Genomic DNA, 21417 nt, shown 5'->3' on the forward strand with positions numbered 1-21417 from the left:
GGGAGAGGGGGAAAACCTGATCGCTACCAGCCTGTCTGTCGTGTTAATCCACTAGGGAGAGGATCGGATCATGCAGTAGATGAGCTCATAGCACTCTCGAACTCCTCTCACGTCCTCCTTTCTTTACCAGATAAACTCTGTACAATACTTGCCGTAGCTTTAAGTGATATCACTATAGATACTCTGTCGAGCAGGCCAGGAGGCACATATATGTGTTTCTTATATAGGGGGGGGGTGGTGGAGAGCGGGGAGTTATATTGGGAAAGAGGTATATGGGGAAAGTGCAAACCGAGAGAGTTTTCCCAGTTCACATTAGTGAACTGACCACAGACCAGACACCGGGGCAAGCACCAGACCGTGGCACAATCAAGTTTTCTCTGGAAAAATCTGCACGATGCCCTTCGATGTTGGGGAAACTGATTGGTGAATCTCTGATGCTATGCCTTCGCTATTCCACAACTTGGTTCCCAGAATGGATCTGGACCTTGACTCGTCTGAGTTCCAGGTACAGGCTCACAGGCTTTTCTCAACATTCCCGATTCAGTGAAGATGGAGTGAAGACCGAGGGATCTCCCCTGGCTTGCACGCTTTCTGGCATGGTCGTTCTTGTTTCGATAGAGAGCAGGTTCCTTGCTGATGCTGGGAAAAGGCCTTGTTCTTGCTCTTGGAGACGGTTCACATGCGATTATGTTTATGACGTGCTTAGGGGTAGTGCTTGTGAGTAAAGTGTCTGCTCTCTCAACCTCTCAGCTTGAGGAAATGATATGGTCTAACTTCTATGGTGCTCATCTTCTTCTAGATCGAACTGCCTTTCGGATAGTCTTGTTGTTCTAACTATCACCCTCGTGTTTGAAGGACGACTGCGTATTATGGAAACGCTACGACCCTCCATAAAAGTATACCTGAGGTGGAAAGCCCTTGGCGGTGATCAAGAGCTGGCAGAGAATAGGAAGGGCTTAAAGATCTAATTTCCCTTGGCAAATATCGCATGAAAACATAAATAAACGATTGATACCCAGCACCCAGGTGTGCTTGCTTGGACACGGTCGAGGTGCGCAATGACCCTGTCATCCATACTAAGTTCTCGTGCTTGACGCTTTTAATGGGATAGATCGCTGATACCAGTATTTTGGCAGGCTCATACCTTCCCAATGATCCTTTCGGTATCCTCTCCGCTATTTTCAGACAACCAATGCCATGTGTGGCTGTCAATCGAATCGTGAACAATGCCTGCGCTTTTCCCCTGCTCCGTCGATGAATCACAAATAAAGCAACCAGCAGACGCACCTCGACTTAGGTATCCAACACACAGGACCAACTGACAATATGACACATGAACTAGCTCCTAAGATCAGCTCTTACCGGTCAGCACGCGCATCCAGTATTGATACGCATCGAACCTTAAACTGACATAGCTTGTATCGACCGAGTGCTACAGAATCCGAAATCAGAAAACCCCAATAGCCGACCAGAATGCACAGAACCTTTCGTCTATGACGAGCTTGCATAACAGTCTATCTAGTTTGGAGATAGCACATGTGAGATACTGTATGTACATACATGTACAGTACATGCAGGGTAGGCCCAGAGTGCGTGAACCAACCGGCTGCTTTCCGTCCGCAAGTGGTGCTGTCAAACCTGCCAGCAGAGATCCATGATCAGCAACCATCATCCAGAATTTGACTAACTGCATGAGACGAGGCGCAGTGTGATAAGTTGAACATTTGGCTATTTGACAAGTCTGCTATCCCTGCTTCGATTCTCCACCTTGGGCCGTTGAGAGGGAGAGCAGAGATACCTGTTTGTCCTCTTTTTGCACTTCTTGAAATTCTTGTCCGGTATGTATGGTACCGTGGGCGATTACCCATACAACACGGATACCGCGAACCCCCGAAAAAAAGAAAGAAATTAAGAAAGATAAGCACCGCTGGTCTTCCTGGTCCCAATTTGAACCTAGGTACTGGGTTTCCTGTTACCGCGAATCGAACCATACAATGGCGGTGGATTTTGATCCCAGCTGGTCGGGTATCCGACCACACGTGGATTGGACCACACACCGTACTCTGGCTTGACTGGTGCGCTTAGTGACTTAGGGGGCTTGCTTTCCCACTTTCGGCCGGCGGGGGACCCGGGAAAGAAGATGATCTAGATCCCATCCTCCGTCGACCAATTTCGTCCGTCCATTCATCCAAACATGATCTCATCATCTCATGATTTGTGTAGACAAAGGCTACGTAATGGACCCGGAGGAACTGCATTCTGGAAAGAACGGAATCGGACTTTTAATCAAAAATAAATTAAATCACATCGTGCAAAGCATCTCTCCGATCAGAAGCACAATGGGGGTCAATCAAGAGGAGTGGGCACCGAATTTGATGAGATCCGAAGAAGGGCCGTCCGATTCCAACGGGAGAACCAGAAAACATACGTAGATGAATTAATTGTTTCTAGACTTTTTAATTTATCATAATTAACTATCCGAACATATTCCATCCCCCCCCCCCCCATTCTCGTTACAATCATATCATAGTCTGGACATGAAGGTGGGACAAGTCTGATGTACTTTTCTAGACAATACTATGAATAGAATTGGCAGCGCGCGGGAGATTAAGTTATTATTTTTCTCACGTCCAAGACTGCCTAGTCGATCGAATTCACTTAGCCGATCGGTTCAGGATAGCGAGCGAATCTGAGTGGAAGAAGGTTTTGGGGGTTCATTTCCCGTAGGCTAGAAGAACTGGGTCTATACCTTTAGTCAATACCTACCTAGTAAGGAGCTAAGTATTCCCGAATTAGGATATTCAGGACGGCTCAGTTTGTTGATGATGGAGCATTTGCCACTACGTTACTGTACTGTACCTAATATCTTTTCTGGTACTGCGGAGCCCATTGCCAGTGGACTATGAGAATCTGCAGAGAAGCCCGCAAACGAGGTCCCCGAGATGAGATGAGGGAAGGGAAGGGGGAAAGTGATCGGGCCGCCGGGGAAGTGGTGAAAAGTGGGGTTTGAGGGGGGGAACTAGGGGACCACTACTTCTCTGAGTACCTACGTAGAGGGAGAGTGTGTGTGGCTTGGAGGGAGAGGGAGATGGAGTGGGTGATACTCAGAGTGCGAGGTGCAGCGCCACTGACGACAGACGGTCTCGGGGAGAAACTGTCAGATCGTCTCAGTTGGGAATTGATTGAACATTTTCTTTGTACTATACTGGAGTTAACTAAACAGGAACACTTGACAAGATTATATTCGAGTAGGCGGCGGATGTACAACAACAAAAGATTCAATTCTGCCGTCATTGGCCGAGTCCCTTGTTCTCTGCTTCCAACACCTCTCTATCTATCTAGCTTCTATACCTCTATGGATCGCCGGTAAAGTAGGCGATAGTAGGTTTACTCAAGAGATCCCGTCTTTTAAATTTCTACTAAAAGTCAACCACACGAATCTAATTAGGTTGGGGAGTTGGTGGTGGGAAGGAAGAAGGAAGAGGAAGAGGAAAAAAAAGAGGAGACCCAACCGATCCTTTCTTCACCCAGCACCCATCCAAGTCAACCCGTCCAAGTCAATCGACTCGGTGGCAGTGTTCAGCACCTAGTACCCAGTACCTGTACTGTACACCTATGAGTACCGGTAGACGCTACGCTACGCTACATGAAGCACGATCGCGATCGGCGACTCCCCAATCAAAGGAACCAAGATAGAGTACGAACACTGCACTGCGCGCGCAGCGTGTCTTTCAAGCCCCCCTCCCCTCCACCCCCGAAATCCACTTTCTTTCCACGTTCCTCCCCGAATCCAGACCTCTTTGTTGAGGTTGAAAGATAAAAAAAAAGAAAAAAAAAAAAAAGAGTGGTCTGTGGTTGTTCTCGAATCTTTCACCACCAAAGTTGCCGATATACGCGGCGGCTATCTGGCGTATCTGGCATATCTGGCGTGTATCTACAACCCGGACCGGCTGGTTCCATGGTTGAGGCGCGTCTTTCAAGTAATGTTAACCGAGACCAGGCCGACCACGACAAATTCCCATTTCCCCCCAGTGAGTAAACGAGATTTAAGGTTTCCCAGAATGGGTGGTGTGCCTTTTCCTTTTTCTTCACGAATTTCCTCGGGATCGTCGCGAGATGAAGAATGGAAATGACTAACGAGTTCGAGATTGTCAATTCGAACCAGAGCAACGAAAACGGGGGGTGCAGGAAGACAATGGGATCGTCGGGAGATGACATGCGGAGTCAGTGGGAAGAGGCAATCGGAGGTACTCGGTATACATTTTGCCGATACTGTGATCCACCGCGTGGTCAGTGTATAGACATATAGTAAGTACTGGGGGGATTACATTAGTTAATCGAATTTCAGCCAGTAATCTAAATCAACTCCCACTTCCATTCATGAACAATCCACAGTGAGTACTTACTTGTACAGTACAGTACAATCAAAAGAGGCGAATATCCAACATCGCACCGGTGGATCGTTGACAACTTTGGAGGGGGGCTGTCTGTGTCCGCTTCCCAGAAAGGGAAAATGATATGACAGTTTTGACAGCCACCTCCCGGGAGGAAACATTGCACTGGCCTCTCTGCCCCTTCGCCCCCTCATCCACTTTCCCCTCCCACCCTCCCTCCACCTTCCCCAATCCCATCTCAACGTCCAAAATCTAGTAAACATTAGTGTTGGATCTGTGCTGGTCCATTTAGGCCAAGACCATCTTCAACCACCGGCTCTCTCTTTCGTCTCGTGCACTCTTTGGGCACAGGGCATTGGGGGGGGGGGTGGATCGCAATGACATCGGATGTTCCATTTACCGGGGTTCTCCCACCACCTGTTTTCCCCCAGATAGGATCTTCTCGGTTCGATTCTAGTACTCATGATACTCGTGTAAGATGGTCAATGAAGTCTCGATCAGCACCCTCAGGTTTTATTCCATCATCTCAGATCATTTGCAAAGAACCCCAGATCATCCCCTGAATATGCGGTCATTCCATACCCGTGGCGAAGAACAACAATCAGAACCGAGTCTACACTAAATACATCCCAATCGGGCAGAACTTGGCTCGTTTGTACTGTATCTCTCTCTCCACCCACACAGTCAGACCACCACTCCACCATCCAAGTCGCCGGTGATTAACCTAATTAACAATGAATGGGATTGGGATCCGCTATCCGATCTTCCAGGATTGCAACTTTTGGCTCCAAAAAAGTTTTCCTTCTATTGTTCGTTCCCGTGTGCACTTACAATGGTTAAACAGGTATAGCGGTTCCTTGGGTTCGTATAGATGCAGAAAATCGAAAACTGGAAGTGAGAAGTTAAGTTCTTGACCCGCCCGCCCCCCCCCCCCCCCCAGATCAGGACTAGATGAAATCGGAGCCGGTGGAAACTTTGTTTAAATTATTTACTTCTGGCTGGGTCTGGGTTACTCTGCTCCTTGCCTCCCATTTTGTCTTGGTGTTGATGTGATGGTAGGTACTTGGTATGGAAGTGGATTGGTGGCTCTTGTTTGTCTCTGACCGGGGTCTGGTCTCTGGCTGGGGTATGGCTTCCATACACAGTGTACATGGTTTGGTTTGGTGGGAATAGTGGGATGGCTTAGCATGATGGGCCGAGATACTACCCTTGTTTTTTTAATGGTTCGAAGAAACGAAGGCTGGAGGGCTTTCTTTCCACGGATGAGATGAGAAGGTAATCTTGCTTGGTAATGCTTACGCTCGGGGCCTCACTCAAAGCGGAGTAACTCTGTCCTAGAGGTGTTCAGATCTACATGCATGGCCGGGTGCATGAGGCGCTAAGGACCGTGACTGGCTCCTCCTCTTTTACGTAGAAACACATGAGCACCCCAATTCGAACCACGCACATCTTGGGTCGTTCTTTGTTTGTTTGCTTTCTGACTTCCAGATCCATTATCATTATCGTAAGCTGCATCTGCGGCCAACTCAAACCACCGAGTCGCATCTTTCGCTTTCACATGTATATGAACATCCGACTTTGCAGCAGAACCCTGATGAACGGGGAGAAATAAACCAGTTCTATCGCCAGTACGCACTTGCCACGGAGTTGATATAGTCAATCCCCTCTTTTCGCCACGTGTCTGGCTCCATATAGCTGGTAGTATTAGCATTGAAGACCAGATCGACCGGCCGACCCTGCCCGTATGCCTGCCACCGGACCGCCGACTCGTTCTTGATGCCCGAATTGGGGTCCAGGTCGTGGATGAAAGATGCCCACATGCTGGTCATCAGCTGGCTCAGTTGCACGTAGGACTCGGGCATCCCCGCGAACGGAAGCCCATAGTGGTACCCAAGGCCCGCGAGGTTGTTGAAGACAAAGGCTACTTCCTCGAAGTGGGTGGCTCCTGATAAGGGTGCGACGTCCGCGGACCGCACATTGAAGCGGTAGCAGTAGGCCGTGGTGTTGGTCGCCGTCCACGCCTCGCATTGTCGTCGTCGGTTCGCGTGCATCTTCGCGTCCCCTGCATACGCGGATGTGCGTCGCCACTGGTAACCCTTGGATGGGACTCGTCTGGAGCCAAGGTACTCCGGGATACCCAAGGACGGATCATCGGGGTAGACCTGCAGGATATGCTTGGCGATGGAGGGAGGGAGCTGGAAGCCAGCCTGGCCATCTGTGGCAACTTAGTAAATTGTAATACTGGTAGACCAGAGACACAGAGCAGGGCATACGTACTGGTAAGATATGCATAGAATTCCTGCGTCGTATTGATCCCGGTGGGCCCGAACGCAGTCCCTTCGTCAGTATTGGTGCCGGCAATGATAGGGATCTGAACGAATTCATGGCGGTCAAGCTGGAGGCTGCCCCAGGTCGGAATCAGATCACCATCGATGACAGGAGAGAAAGGGTAGTTCGATTGCCCATCGGTTCCATTGAGGACGCTATTCAACTTCTCAAATGGAACCTCGCGCAGGCATTGCAATGAGTCCACAACGTCGGAGCAGTTGACCTTGGCCACGAGGTCATCGTAGAGGGCCTGATAGCCGGTGTAGTTAGAAGGACCGGCGGCAATGGTTCCCCCGGACTCCATGATTGCTGCACGGAAGAGGTTATCATCCCTACCCCCGTAGGCTGCAAGGTGATACCCAACAGACATTGCTCCCGCAGACTCGCCCCAGATAGTGATCTTTGTCGGATCACCACCGAATGCAGCAATGTTCTCCTTAATCCAGTGAAGAGCCAGTCTCTGATCCCTGAGGCCGAGGTTGGTGTTACCTGTGCCGCTGACCTCACTAGAGCTTATGAAACCCCAGGTCGTGAGACGGTAGTTAAGCGACACTGCGAGGAATGGTTTGCCTGTGCGTACAAAGATATGTCAATAATGGCCATAACAACTGCTCAAAGGCGGCATACCAATCTTGTGAGCATTGGCAACAATTGCAGACATATTATAGCGCTGATCCGCACTTGATCCCTCTGTGAAGCCACCTCCATGGATCCAGACTCCTACTGGGAGGCTTGAGCTTTCGTTGAAAGAGGAATCGCGGATGACATTGAGGGTGAGACATGCTTCGGACTGATTGTACCATATAGAGTCCGTCTTAACGTACTAACATCAGCTTATGTCATATGAAGTCGGTGAAGGCAATATCGTGGCATACCCCATACCCCACACAGATGTCTGAGTATGCCTTCGCCTCACGCTCACCATCCCAGCTTTCATTGAGGGACTTTGGAACCCTGAATCGCAAGTCGCCAATCGGCTGTTGCGCATAAGGTATACCAAGGAAGAAGTCCTGTTCATAATTACTGTTTCTCACTCCGACATATGTACCATTGCGAACATGAGCTGTAGGCTGAGATGTATCAGCCGAAGTGACAATGCCACTGGCAGAGAGACCAAGCAAACAAATGAATGCCCTGCGCATCTTCCAGAGAGCTATGAATTCCAAAAAGACTCTGAAGCTGCTACACCATACTCCGACGACGCTGCTCTGCAGCATTTATACCTGGATCTTCACGGCATAAGGGGCCTGGCGCAAAACCCGGCATCAGGTCCAAACGTTGCATCATCAACCCCGGGCTAACAGCAGTCGCGGGATGTGGGGAAGCACTCCAGATCCTACCATCAACAGGGAGTGCTTCCAAATCAGGTTGCGCCGCCGGCCAAAATGCGGAGCATTGGGGTCATGGGGATAGAATGGTGAGAGCGAGTCATGCAAAGGTCGGTGAAAACCCCTCGTCTCCATACCCTCATTCGTACAGGTGCCCGCATTCTGCTCGAGTTTTGCTTGACCCGAGGTATTCCCGAGGTTGAAAACTTGGCGGGGAAGATATATGCCGTTCATGTCCCCGCAAACGGGATAATAGCATGATGCTATTAAGGCTATCCGGGCATAACATTATAGCCGGGTTCTGCTCGGGAGTATCATTCGATGGCAACGCCCCCTAGAGTTGGTGTCCTCGCAGAACATGTAAGTCGAGGCCGCAAGACGAGCAAAGCAACGCAGACCTGGCACAAAACTGAAACTATGGATAATGTTTGAAATGTCAGACAGCGAGATAGAAAGAAATGTGGGCTTTTGACCGCCATGTCGGTCTGTCTGCAGGTTCTTGCATGCTTAGGGTTTAACAGCCGTCTGCCGGCTATGCTCCGAGGATTCGCGAGGACCCCTCAGCAGTCATATTGCACAAGCAGCTCCTACTCCGAAGGCAAGAAAATCCTTCGAGCTACACAGTAGCCAAGACGTACCAGGACCAATCCAGGCAACGTAATCTGTTCCTCACTCGTGAGACTTCCTCCGACGGGATTTCTTGGCCGCGAATCTGCCGTTGCACGGCCGGCCAACCAGTTCTTACTCCTAATGTCGAGAAGACCAGTGTCACACGCTGTAGCACGTCATAGCCACCGAGGCATATGCAGCTTGCCTGACGAGCAATGGCTGGAGCTTTAGTGTCTTACAGTGCTCACGTCAAAACGATCTGACACTCGATTCCTTGACTGCTATTGCGCTCGACCCTTCGAAGTGGTCGGACATGGCAAGAGCTCTGTAAGACGTGCCAGACGATCGTAATTTCGGGGCGCTTCACAGCATTCGACTTGTCCAGGAGATGGGCCCCGATTGATTAAGTGCAAGGGAAAACCTCGAAGTAAAGCGAGCGCGTTCTCATGGCTGCAACAGTAACCCCAGGGGTTGCGCCTCTGAAACAGCCTGCGCTCGAATCTGCAGCTTGATGGAGAGTCGCTGTGACTGTAGCTCCTGATAAATTGAAAATGTCGGCATTGATTCGAAATCAGGCCGTCCGTCTGACCAGCCGATAGGGGTAGGCCAAAAACTCAATGCCGACCGGTTTCAGTGCCTACAAAGTCGGGAAAGTGCATGTGCTGTCTTTCCTATGACAGACCAAAGGTGACGTTCCTGGCACAGCGACACCAAGCCAAGGTACGTCACCGGCGCCCGTGACAGTGAGCAAAGCCCCATCATATAAGTTATGTTCAGTTGACAACCATGAGGGAGATGGGGCCACATCCTGCAAGCACTGACATGTTCGACGGCGCTTGTTTCGTTTGATATGGAACCTGAAATTATGCGTTGGGATCCCTCTACCACGTTCGATGTAAAATCAGCATTCTCTCAACATTCCGAAGAAATTAAATCCATCTTGATCGTCATCAACGGCTTTCTAGGTGCGCTGAGGACGAAAAGTTCCGCCGAGTTCGACAAATACTGCGTGCGAGCGGGAGGAATGTCCCTCTGGCCCCCTTCACCGACCCTCCCTCGTTTCTGTACCATTGGAACCTTCGTGGAACAGGTGATCAAGATCCAGGATGAGATCGATGAGCGTATCTGGGACCCTGAAGTGAAAGTATATCCTTCAGGTAGCTTGGCCGCCGTCTGGGCCCCTTTCCGGGCAAAGGTTAATGGTGCTGTGCATCATGTCGGCGTTGAGCTCTTCATACTTCACAAAGTCAACAACACATGGAAGGTGACTGGGGTGGCTGATTCGTGTCGAGAACCGACAGAGGAGGAAAAGATCTGGTTGCCTTGAATGTGTGGCATTTGAGGATTGCGGGAAAGTTTTGAGGCGCGAAGATCCCGTCCGATTGAGAAAGAAGACCGAAGGGGGGAAGTTGCTTTTCTGGGAATTGCAGGCTTGACTCAAGAGGCTTGCAGCCAACTCCTTATCACATTGTTCCGCAGAAATCAGGTCCATCCAACAAACCTCCCATACAACGATGTTAAGCACAAGGAAAAAGCGATTGAGCAAACCAAGTCTCCTGTAGTATTATTCAACAGAACTGACAGCAATGTGTAGTACTCAACAATAAGTGACAGTAGAAATGGACAGGCTATCTACATCTATATGTGAATGTATTTACAACTTCTGTTCAAGTACGTTTACCCTTAAGAAGCTCCCACCCAACGGTACCGTTCCTCCCCTCATGCACACTCATCTCGTCCACGGCCTTAACAAGGTCATAGCAGATCCGCTCCGAAACAACACTGTCTTGCTTGTAGTCCGGGTGCGAAGCAACGAATTCGCGGATCCACTTGGCGCCCGTCCAAAGAGTCCCGTTCGCACGTTTGCGTATCAAGTCAAGGTAGCTGGCCAATGAGCAGCGAGTCTCGACATCCACATTGACACTGTTAAGGTACGATTCGACAAGTGGGATCAATCCAGGGAAAGAGCCATCGGAAGAACCATTAATGATATCTGATATAGTCATGAGTTCGTACTCGGACTCCACCGGGGTAAGGGATGGCGATGGAGGCGGTGAGTTGGCAGCGGACGACGTGGTGGAAGAGACGTTGCTTCCACTGGATGAATGAGGATTCGGGCGGCGAGGGGAGAAAGGGTCCTTGCGAAAGTAGAATTTCCGGTCGTGAACCGCGTTGCGTGCATGTGCGGTCTCCATGTTCTCTGTCGTGCGCTGAATCGGGATATAGAAGTTTAGATCATAAGTCAAGATCGCGCGTGTCACAAGGACAATGAAAATGCTGAACGCCGCGTTCTCAAAGTCGGTCATCTGGATTTCCATGGAACGGAACTCGACCCGCCAACCAATGTCATCCTTGTCAGGTGGTGGGGGTTTGAACCGCATATGCTGCCAGTTTGTGGACTGCAGATTCTCGAAGTGATCTGCTTTGTTCAGGTCGAGTTCTTCAAGATCTTCCGAGAAGATGACCAAAGGATCACGGATGAAGAGATGTGCAAAATGTGTGGCTAGAAGATCATCCATTCCGTCGTCCATCAGACGCTTCTTGATGTCCTCGTCAATGATCAAGTCAGGGTCCAAATATTCCTTTCGCAACCGGGGGTCTTGTGAGATATAAGTCGAGTTTGAGGCATATCGAGATTTAGGGATCCTCCATCTATCATTTTTCAAGGGCTATGAGATGTTAGCGAATGACATCAATACGGGACAGGGCAATCGTACAAGTTCGCCAAGCTCTTCACGAGTACGGTCATCAACAGCCCCACCAATCTGATTCCAGCGTACATCCGTGTCAACAAGGAAGCCCTTGTAAATCGGCGTAGCAGCGGTCAAGGCCAGCAAGATAGGGCCCAGTGGACTCAATTGGTCGTACAGTTTCCTCCCTTCAGTCATATTCTTGGCTTGGAAAGTGATTTGCAGACAGCAACTGCCCATGCCGAAAGCCATGGCATCCATGTACACATGATCGTCCTTGGCTGCCCCGTTTCTAACGTCGTCATCCTCGGGCCAGATATGAAGATCATAATCCACAGTTGGGTCTTTGAATGGTTCGGGCGTGTTCGTGTCTTTGTATACCGGGACGTTCAATTCCACCTTGCGACCTCTCCTTGACCGGATATTGGCAGCCAGGGTTGGGAACCTGATGTGCGGATTGGCAATCTCGTCAGGCACAAACTGAGACCGCAGCGCAGGACCAGACGGTGGATAATAGGGCTGGATATAGTCATCCTTGGTACCTAGACGAGGGAATGTCGTAAGGGTGATGGGATGTTCATTCGGTGCCATGTGGGCTTTGGCAACCTCGCGTCTGTGGATGATGATGTTAGAGGTCACAAGCTATCATCAAATCCAGTGATTGGGTACGAACCTCCATTTCATGTTTGACTCGACCTTCAGCAGGTCCTTGAAATCAATTCCCCAGGGCTTACCCGGCGTTGCTTCAAGCATGAAGCGGCCAAACTCCGGATGGAAGTGTGGTGGCTCTTCCCCGTCACTGCAATCCATCAGAAATGTTCACAATTTGTTCTTGCCACCAGATCTCACTGCTCGTTGTTCGGGGACTGAGGCCGAGTTCCCTGCTTCCATGATGCTTCGTCCTCCGCAAGCGACTTAAGAATCTCCGCCTGTGCGAGTGAAAGGCGGGCCTTCTTCGCTTCGTCATCGACAGCTACAACAAGGTACTCAACCTGATGAATTGAGATCGATCAGCACAAGAACATGAGATCCTGCGGGGTAAAATCTTACCTCGTCGCCCCAAAGCAGAGCATTGCGCTCCTTGCCCTTGGCTCTATGCCAGTTCGCAAGTAATTGCTGTCTTTGGTCAATACATTTCAGGCTGCGTTATATGTCAAAGAGACTCAATGGCGAGATACTCACCTCGATTCCCCATTTGCGAACCTGGTCTGCTCTCTTCTTGGCCTCCGGCCAATCCAGGGCCGTTCCAAGCGCGCTGTAGGAACGCAAGTCAGTTTCTGGCGCGCTCAAATAATTTAACTTTCACTCAGCGCTCATCACATACAGCAAGCCCATCCTGTCGCTGATCAGGACTATCCGCAGAAAGGCGCGCGGATTTTCCGAGGGGGAGACTTGACCGTTGGGTCGCGGCACAAAGGTAGTGGGGTGAGAGGACGGGAAAATCAGTCCATACAAAAACCCCGCGGAGATGAGGGGGAACTTCCAGATTCGACAATTAGCCTCCGATCTAGGACCCTCGATCGAGTCACGTCAGTAGCACGCAATGGCCCGACTCAAGGCACGGGGGAGATGAACCAAGATCCTGAACCGCCAAGCAGGATCAAAGGATGCCAGAGAAAGAGGAAGCAGACGGATCGTGCTCCTTCTTATCGACTTGATGCTGATTTTCTTGTCGAACCTTCGGGGTTCCAGGCTCAATCGCCTATTGGCGGGGACAAAACGTCTCTCCGTTCGTAGCGGGGCAAGAAAAGCATTATCGGTGATTGTCACCCACGTCGATTTCTAAGCAGCGTGGAGGAAAGGCGCCCGGTCAGGTGATTTTCCCGTCATCAGTGCGCTGCAGCCGTATACAGATCCATTCTCCAGCTATAACTAACTATAATTATGCATTCCTCTTCCAGCATAGCGAGAGAAACATGATTCAAATGGCTTACGCAAGATTCCTCTTTCTACTGCGCTACATAAATACACACCCAGACCATGGCATCTTCGCACATGATTGACTATGTAAAGCGGGAGCTTGTTACCATCATTTTAACTTGATTTGCAATTAGGATAAGGTGCTCCAGAAAAAGGGATTGAAGCTCTCGTGCCAGAATCAATTGATGCTGTCTCAATCTCGACTCGCTTTTTAGCAGGCTGACATGCTCAAACCGGCCTCCGGCTAGAGCAGAAATGCCTGTCTTACTCATGCTATATTGCCCTAGAGTAGGAGCACGTCAAGCTGCGCGGTTCTCCCAAAAGACACTGGAGGGAGGTGACCAGCTACTGAGGCCTCTCATGGGTTGATTGACCCTGGCTCTCAAAATATGGTATCGACAGGATCGACTCGATAGAATCCCAACGCCAAAGTCGGTACATGGACAAACAATCTCACAATCTCTATGTACATAACATGCTGCTTCGTTCGTCGCGAATAATAGGATGTCGAAGATTCCGGTATCAATTGCTGCGGGCACCATCCTTTGCGGCGCGGAGCTCTTCCATCTTGGCGACGCGCTTCTTGAACTCCTCGTACTGGCACTTCTCGTAGCTGTGTCGCTCATCCTGCAGGTTGCGAAGTACATGTCAGAGCCATTGTTCCATAACGCAAATTATAGGGAAGGAGTATTCGCGGAATCAGAACAACGCACCTCGCACTTCCAAGGGAGGTAGTACTCCTGCTGCCGGCAGCGGTTCAAAGGGATTAGCAAGTGAGCGCAAGAGTCGCGGTACTGAAGAGGAAGGCGAGCATCCGACATTTCCTGGCTCGTGGCAGCTGAGAGAGTGTGTCAGTCATGACTTCGATGAGCAGCATTATTCAGCGCGTAGCTTCCCCACGCAGAGGGGGCCAATGGCAATAAAAACTTACGAGTGCTGCCCGAAAGCCCAACGGCGCTCTTCACTGTCTCGGCAACAGTCATATTGAGAGGAGAAAAGTGTGTTATCAAGGTGGGTTTCGATGACAAGCGACTGGACCGTGAGGTTTGCAGCTATTCCGTAGTCGTCGTCGTTCCTTGCTTGCCGGTAGCATCATGTGACTGCACGTGACCGTATATTCGTAAGAGGACTAGCTTGGCTAAATCCACTTTACGCGGTCCGACGTACCCAGGGCGCGTCTTGCTTAGCCAGACCTTCGCGTTTCGAGATCAATACTGCAGAATCATTAACAAGCCATCCTCGGTCTTTCCCAAGACATGCTCATTTGATGCAACCCGGCCAATCAACGAGCGTCGGATCTTAATGCATCTCAATAATTGAATAAACTCCTGAGATCCTTGTTGTTGTCCGACTGCCGGGCGGCGGTGCCAGTCGCTGTTGCTGAACGGGACCTCACTGAATCAGGACAGGGTGAGGGGACGCACATCATGGCGGGAGTTGACTTTTCCAAAGTGTACTCTGCTACCTACAGCAGTGTAAGTAGGAATATCTAGAACCTACCGTGCCTTCTTCAATTGGATCGCTTACGACCAATTTCGATCAACCCAAGGGGTAGAACCCCCAGCTGATGCATGTCACTAGGTACCGGTATACGAGCTGAAACTTGATGGAGAAAGCGTGATGCGCAGACGGTCGGACGACTGGATAAATGCAACCCATATTCTCAAAGTCGCCGGTTTCGACAAGCCAGCGAGAACGAGGATTCTCGAGCGGGAGGTACAAAAGGGTGTCCATGAGAAGGTGCAAGGTGGATATGGCAAATATCAAGGTAAGTCCATCTTGCCCAAGCTCCTCATGATTACCCCTTCTTCTGAAAGACGTTTAGGTTCTGACATTAGTAGGAACGTGGATACCTCTCCCTGAAGGCCGACTTCTCGCTGAGCGCAACAATATTATCGACAAATTGAGGCCGATTTTTGACTATGTTGCCGGAGATCGTAGCCCTCCACCAGCACCGAAACACACAAACGCCGCATCGAAACCAAGGGCGCCGAAGAACACAGCCAACCGGAGAACTGTGAACGAGGAGGTCTTTAGTGCTATCAAACCAGCCCGGAATATGGCGCCACCTCCCTTTACCCACGAACAATACGAGATGAGCGCCGGCTTTGACGACAACGAGTCCATCGAGCAAGCAACACTTGAGTCATCGTCAATGATAGCGGATGAGGAGATGATGACAATGTCACAGAACGGTAACTTCTCTCGCAAGCGCAAGCGTGGAATCAACGAGGCGCCTGTGATGTCCATCAGCGAACAAGAACACATACTCTATGGGGACCAGCTCTTGGACTACTTCATGACAGTAGGCGATGCGCCCGAGGCTACACGTGTACCACCTCCACAGCCACCATCCAACTTCCAGGTAGATCGCCCAATTGACGACTCTGGTAACACGGCCCTTCACTGGGCCTGTGCTATGGGAGATATAGAGATTGTGAAAGATCTTCTACGGAGAGGAGCAGATATGAAGGCATTATCGGTACACGAAGAAACCCCGCTTGTGCGAGCCGTTTTGTTTACAAATAACTACGAGAAGAGAACTTTCCCTCCGCTTCTCGATTTACTTTGGGATACAGTCTCATTCAGAGACTGGTTTGGTGCTACCATATTTCATCATATAGCAGAGACTACGCGGAGCAAGGGAAAATGGAAAAGCTCACGGTACTATTGTGATGTGTTGCTAGACAAGCTGCGCCTCATGTGCTCGGTGGAAGAAGTCGATCTGTTGTTGTCCTTCCAGGACTCTAATGGAGACACAGCGGCCTTGGTCGCTGCTCGGAATGGCGCATTCCGCTTGGTGGACTTGCTTCTTGCACGGTGTCCACGGGCTGGCGACTTAGTGAACAAGAAGGGCGAGACGGCTGCAAGCATTACTCGACGAGCGCATCCGTCCGAACGCGACATTCCTCCCCCGCCATCATCTATCACGATGGGCAATGACCAGTTGGACGGTGAAGCGCCAGGACCGATGAATGTTGACACCCAGGCCGCCACTCTTGCCCAAGAGTCATCATCTCCCGCCACCACCGCGTTGCTGACCAAAATCGGTGTGATAATGGCTGAAGCAAATAAGAAACTTACCGTAAGCTACGGAAGCTCAAAAGCGAATGGGCAGGACTCTGACGACGTTGCGAACCCGGAAACACTGTACGAGCAACTAGAGGTGGATCGACAGAAGGTGCAGAAAGAAACAGCTGTCTTACAAGCGCAGGAGGCTGGTGAGCAACCAATCGATGCGCAGCTTGAACGCTACGAGCAGTTGCGAAGTGGCTATGAGTCACTGCTAGAGCAGATTCAGCAGGGTCGCCTAAGAGAGCGCATATCATCGGTAGTAGTGCCTGCAGCACAGGAGGGTACGACGCCACCCGCCACAGACCACGATAAACTGCTGCGCACCTACCAGCTGGCTCGACAACTGTGTTCGGCACAGAAAGCTCGGCGCGCTGCTGTCAAAGACCTTGCTCAGCAGACGGCTGACGCGGGAGTAAGCACCAAGTTCGATGTCCATCGGAAGTTGGTGGCACTCGCCACTGGTCTCAAGGAGGAAGACCTCGATCCCATGGCTGCTGAGCTAGCCGAAACATTAGAATTTGACCGTACGAATGGGAAGGGCGACGCGGCGGAGTCGCCAGATCCTGAGCCCCGAGAATCCGCATCCTTTCCTTTCCCCGGGACGACCGTGTCTGTTGATGCATGAGTTCGTCCTCGCCTCTCACATGTTGTACCGTCCGCGTCCGGTGCGCTATCGGGCCCTCTTCCTTCCCGATTTGGTTTCGGCTGTCTTGGTTCAGATATGATGTCTCATCAAATTCTTGCAGGGTAACGGAGCGCCTTTGATGATCTGATTCGGACCCTCATTATCTCCTTTTCCTCTCTGAATTGTGCTCACTCTTTATGAATGTCTGACCCTTGCATTTTCCTACCTCTGGCGGGCATTTTGAAATTCTGGTTTGCCAGCAGATACCCAATACTTTCTCTGTATTCTAATTTCTTTTCTTTCATCTCTCTTTCCTCAGTCATGACGTTGGCTTTCACTGTTCCCGGGTTGTGGGGGTGATCGTCGTGCCATTGCCGTCGGCGCTCGGCCGACTACGCGCAAGGGCAAACTTAACAATACGAACCTGAAAGACCGGAAAGGGGCCACAGTGTGGGCTAAGCCTCGACCAACTAGTCCACATCTCGGTTGCCTTGTATTTGAGATGGACAGGATAATTGGGTCTGTGTATGTACATATGGAGTGATCCAGCCACAGCCAAATACAGGCCCTCAGTTGACATGTGCTTTCCAATCGACGCGTCCAGCTGATTCCCCAAGAATTCCTGTACTCTAACAACCCACTGTAGACTCTATATGCCTGGTTGCTTTCTCTTACTGTAAGGCCACAGAATCTCCTACCTGCAAATACACGAGCTCGGATTTTTTCGCCACAGTAAACACGACTTCACTGCCTCAGCCCTTCTAGAAGGCACGATGGACACCATCGTTGCTACAGGTATCCAGCACACACACAAATAGATCAAAAGAAATCATCCCACCGGCATACCTAGATTGCAACCTAGCAGCCTAGCAGCCTAGCAGCTGTAGTCGTCCCGCACCATCCGCCCGCGCTCAGCAAACCCATTACCAGATCTTGACTAAGACTTAGCCCAGCCCACACACGATCTAAAACTGAGAACGCGAGGCAGTGACAACCACCCCTGTCGAGATGAATTCTCAAGGGCCAAAGGGAGAGAAAAGAAAATCCTTCTACTCATCCTCCCGGATCCGATCATCCTTCCGGGGCCAGTTCGGAAAAGGAAACTACTGGTACTAGGTACGGAGTAAGCAATACTGCCGATTTTCACGGCATGCAGGATGCGAGAACGGCGACAGAGGAATGAGGAAAGGAATTGTTGCATGCGACATATGCAGAGATGGCCAGTCTCCTTGCATTGGTGTCGGGCGATGCCCGAACAATTCAATGGGGAATTCGGTTAGGTTATGCGAGTTGGGATTAGTTGGGGCTGGGGGGTAAATCATGATCCAGAAGGTTCGAGGGCATGATGCGCTCAGATAATCTCTTTATTTGTCTTGAAATTGAGGTGCATGGGTTGAGTGCATACTTTGTGCGGAGTATAGGTACAGTACTGCCTTGTCTGATCATTGGTGTATTGTGGATAGTCTATAATGATGTTTGGCTATGGTTTTTAACGCATGTCAGTGGGTTCGGGTTTCCACGATCCCTGGGGCTGAGGTGAGTGAGACGATGTAGAATCAGCCTTCCATGACTGAACAGGTATGGGAAAGAGGAGTGCTGTGTGCTGTGATGCTGGTTCTTGTGCACGAGAGGGATTGGCACTCTAGTCTCCTACTCAAGCAACGCACGAGCACTAGATGTGATGAAGTACAGTACGCGCACGCTTTGAACTGAGTTTACACCAGTTGGTGTCAAAGCATATTATTGTCATTGAGGGCTGTACCGTTTTTACAACACACAACAAAGTATATGTCGGCTTAAACTTTCGAGAACCTGGTGGCGCAACGGTTTAAGAATAGGCCAGGGGCTCTGGGTTGTAAGGGAACCTCTAGGAAGAGAGCGAGAAAGAGAAGGAAGGGGAAAGGATCTGCTATGGGCTACTCTGGGATGTTCCCCTAGGAGCGAGCGGGATGTCGATTTGAGTTTACTAGCGACTGCATCTTCTGATATGCCCCGTTTACTTCCGTTAAGGGGAGGGGGAAGAGAGACGGGGGGAATTGGGCCGGCGGCGGATTTAGTGATCTTCTGGCTCTGTAATAAGCATTGAACGAGTCACTATTGTGTCAACCCGGCCCGGGATTAAACTTCTAGTACGTGCTGACCCATCTGGAACAATGTGATGCTGCTACGGTGCTACCTCAGCAGGTGGGTTTGTATAGACGGTGGATTGGGGTTAGCCCTGAGGTTGTTTGGGAAGTAGTCTAGTTGCCTTGTTCGTGACATGAATATCTAGTCTTGATCGGACAGGGTCCAACCTCTTACACAATATGGACGTTTGTTACAAAGGGGATCTGTGATCCTCATCGCCTCTTGCGTCCAGAACTCGTCCTAGTCCATGGAACGGGACGTGTGAGAACCGTCGGTAGGGAGACCAAAACGGTGGAGATTGCTGCCTTTCGAATTGCCTTCTCGCACATTATGCAAAGACCCTGGGGCCACTGACATCGACCATAAACCTGTCATCGGGCGTCACCAATGATTGGCAGGTCAAAGGGGCTGACTTCATCGGATCGAACAATCTGGGAAAATGGGACTATGCAAGACGATGAAGTTTTCCTTCGCTGACCTCTGACGGTAGTGCACGGGGTACGGCGGGACCACCCGTCCCACACCAGAATGGAGTCGTGATTGTCCGCAAGGGGGGGCGTAAACCTCTCTAACCCAAGCGCAGTGGGAAGCGTGCTTTCGGATCGAGGTCAACGGAATGTACAGCCGTCGGAGAGGTTGAGAGAATTCCACACTCCAGGAAGCCTCTGCCGAGGAGCAAGATCGATTGTACGGTGACTCGTTGGGCAAGTCTGAGCGATTGCGGGACGATCTGTTAAGTGGACGAAATGACGATGCTCCAGGCTATATCACGCCTGGAATATAAACAGGGAGCGGACAGGGACAGGCTTGTTAACAAGCGACTGAGATCAAGTTGCACGAGGGGGACAACTGGATCGAATGGAGCAGCCAAGGAAGAGAGTTTCCAGTCAAGTGCTTGGCAATCGAGAAAGGAGGAAACTAGTTGCCATTTCGCGCAAATCCGTTGGGCCTTGGACAGTCGGACTCCTGGATGACTGACTGATTTCTCCAAGAATTGTCTTGGGGCGCAGGTCTAGTTTTGACTAGCTTCATTGCTATCAGAAGCACGGAGATTTCTGGCAGGACAGGCTTGTCCAGTCGACTGCAACCTCAATCTTCTGCCGCTGAACCCAAGGCACGAGTGGATCGGAGTGGAGATCTGGGAAAGGCAGGAAAGCCAGTCATTGCGGGCCACCGATTCTCGGTAGGTTTGCCAGGCCTCCTCAAAGTGTGGTAGGAGGTGCTGCTGGAGGCTAGTAAAGACTGGACTGTTCTCCATGCGTGATTTTCGAGCAGGAGAACCTAAAAAGAAAGATGGAAAGCTTTAGTCTTTAGTTTTGGGGGCAGAGTTGCGTTCCGAAGAAAGGGTGACCATGTCCGATCATCAGGCATCCGATCCACCATTAGGGTTGATCTGCAGCCTCCGTTTTGTCCAGTGTTGCGTCGGCGACTGTAGGGTAATTTAGGGTGCAGCCGGCAGATTGCAGTTTCTCTCTTTCCGCTTCTTCTCTAGGACAAAAAATACTAGCAACTATGATGCAAGAGATGTACAGGTAATATCATTCCAAAGGATATGTTCGGTGGGAGGAGAGAGACGAGAGGCAGAGAAGAAGGAGAATTACTGCACCGGACCATGTCTCTGGATGGAGGATCTACAGATTGATTGGGGAGGAGAGGTAGGAAACAAGTGGGTATGGGCTATGGGTTCCATTGCTCTCAATCGCTCATCCAGATCTCCCGACTACTCTAGCTCTCTACGTATTACATAGTCTTGCTAACTTGCTTACAACACAAAGAAAAAAAAATTAATTCGAGTAGACAAAGGGTAGCTGAAGGTAGAAAAAGACCAGTGCTAGGCTTCGACTTAAGACTCAGAAATATACTAGACATAAGCCAAGTCGGTAGTTGGTCTCACCTGCAGTTAATCAATTTCAATTGCATTATTATTTGCCCGACCAGAGTTCAATCTCTTTCATTCCCTCCCCTCCCCCTCCCCCTCATCCCTCTTCGTGCTCAGTCTTAGTTCTCTCCCCACTCGGTCCCTCCCCGGCCTTTGTCTTGTCTTGTCTTGTCTTTGACTTGATCTTTCGCCGCCTTTAGATTATTTGCCCCCCCGGACACTCCCTCACTCACCCAACCCGGTGGTTCGACTGACTTAATAATAATCGGATCCGATCTCGACCTTTCTTCCCCCCTTCCCAACGCTTGTCGATCATTCAATCTCATTCTCTATTCCTATTCCTAATCTTTTCCTGTCGTCTCACAATCAATTCCTCTCCACCACCTCATTTTCGCTCAATCGATATTCAGACTTGCAGCGTCTGGACTCCAATACTCGCTCT

General features: G+C 50.4%; 5 protein-coding genes across 5 annotated transcripts; 2 read left to right on the forward strand and 3 right to left on the reverse strand.

Moving 5' to 3' along the window:
- Nucleotides 1-6013: 6013 nt before the first annotated feature.
- On the reverse strand, nucleotides 6014-7864 carry BO86DRAFT_407206 (cholinesterase; the record flags this gene model as incomplete). The annotated part of the gene is made up of 4 exons (XM_025674243.1): nucleotides 6014-6609; nucleotides 6672-7292; nucleotides 7350-7536; nucleotides 7598-7864. 4 exons carry the CDS (start codon nucleotides 7862-7864, stop codon nucleotides 6014-6016), a joined length of 1671 nt encoding a protein of 556 aa, XP_025531280.1.
- A 1795-nt stretch (nucleotides 7865-9659) lies between these two features.
- Nucleotides 9660-10145, forward strand: BO86DRAFT_386354 (uncharacterized protein). Its single transcript, XM_025671307.1, has one exon. It carries the CDS (start codon nucleotides 9684-9686, stop codon nucleotides 9984-9986), a length of 303 nt encoding a protein of 100 aa, XP_025531281.1. The 5' UTR covers nucleotides 9660-9683; the 3' UTR covers nucleotides 9987-10145.
- Nucleotides 10146-10197: 52 nt separating this feature from the next.
- BO86DRAFT_386355 (glutamate--cysteine ligase) lies at nucleotides 10198-13073 on the reverse strand. Its single transcript, XM_025671308.1, has 7 exons — nucleotides 12674-13073; nucleotides 12532-12604; nucleotides 12400-12465; nucleotides 12199-12341; nucleotides 12023-12148; nucleotides 11377-11962; nucleotides 10198-11328 (listed from the first exon to the last, which is right to left on the reverse strand). Exons 1-7 carry the CDS (start codon nucleotides 12682-12684, stop codon nucleotides 10327-10329), a joined length of 2007 nt encoding a protein of 668 aa, XP_025531282.1. The 5' UTR covers nucleotides 12685-13073; the 3' UTR covers nucleotides 10198-10326.
- Nucleotides 13074-13387: 314 nt separating this feature from the next.
- On the reverse strand, nucleotides 13388-14734 carry BO86DRAFT_386356 (NADH dehydrogenase [ubiquinone] 1 beta subcomplex subunit 7). The gene is made up of 3 exons (XM_025671309.1): nucleotides 14201-14734; nucleotides 13983-14107; nucleotides 13388-13896 (listed from the first exon to the last, which is right to left on the reverse strand). Exons 1-3 carry the CDS (start codon nucleotides 14250-14252, stop codon nucleotides 13792-13794), a joined length of 282 nt encoding a protein of 93 aa, XP_025531283.1. The 5' UTR covers nucleotides 14253-14734; the 3' UTR covers nucleotides 13388-13791.
- On the forward strand, nucleotides 14697-16969 carry BO86DRAFT_396394 (putative APSES transcription factor; the record flags this gene model as incomplete). The annotated part of the gene is made up of 3 exons (XM_025673398.1): nucleotides 14697-14744; nucleotides 14851-15037; nucleotides 15111-16969. 3 exons carry the CDS (start codon nucleotides 14697-14699, stop codon nucleotides 16967-16969), a joined length of 2094 nt encoding a protein of 697 aa, XP_025531284.1.
- Between the last annotated feature and the right edge of the window lie 4448 nt (nucleotides 16970-21417).

This window comes from Aspergillus japonicus (assembly GCF_003184785.1).
Source record: "Aspergillus japonicus CBS 114.51 unplaced genomic scaffold BO86scaffold_6, whole genome shotgun sequence".
Taxonomy (NCBI): Eukaryota; Fungi; Ascomycota; class Eurotiomycetes; order Eurotiales; family Aspergillaceae; genus Aspergillus; species Aspergillus japonicus.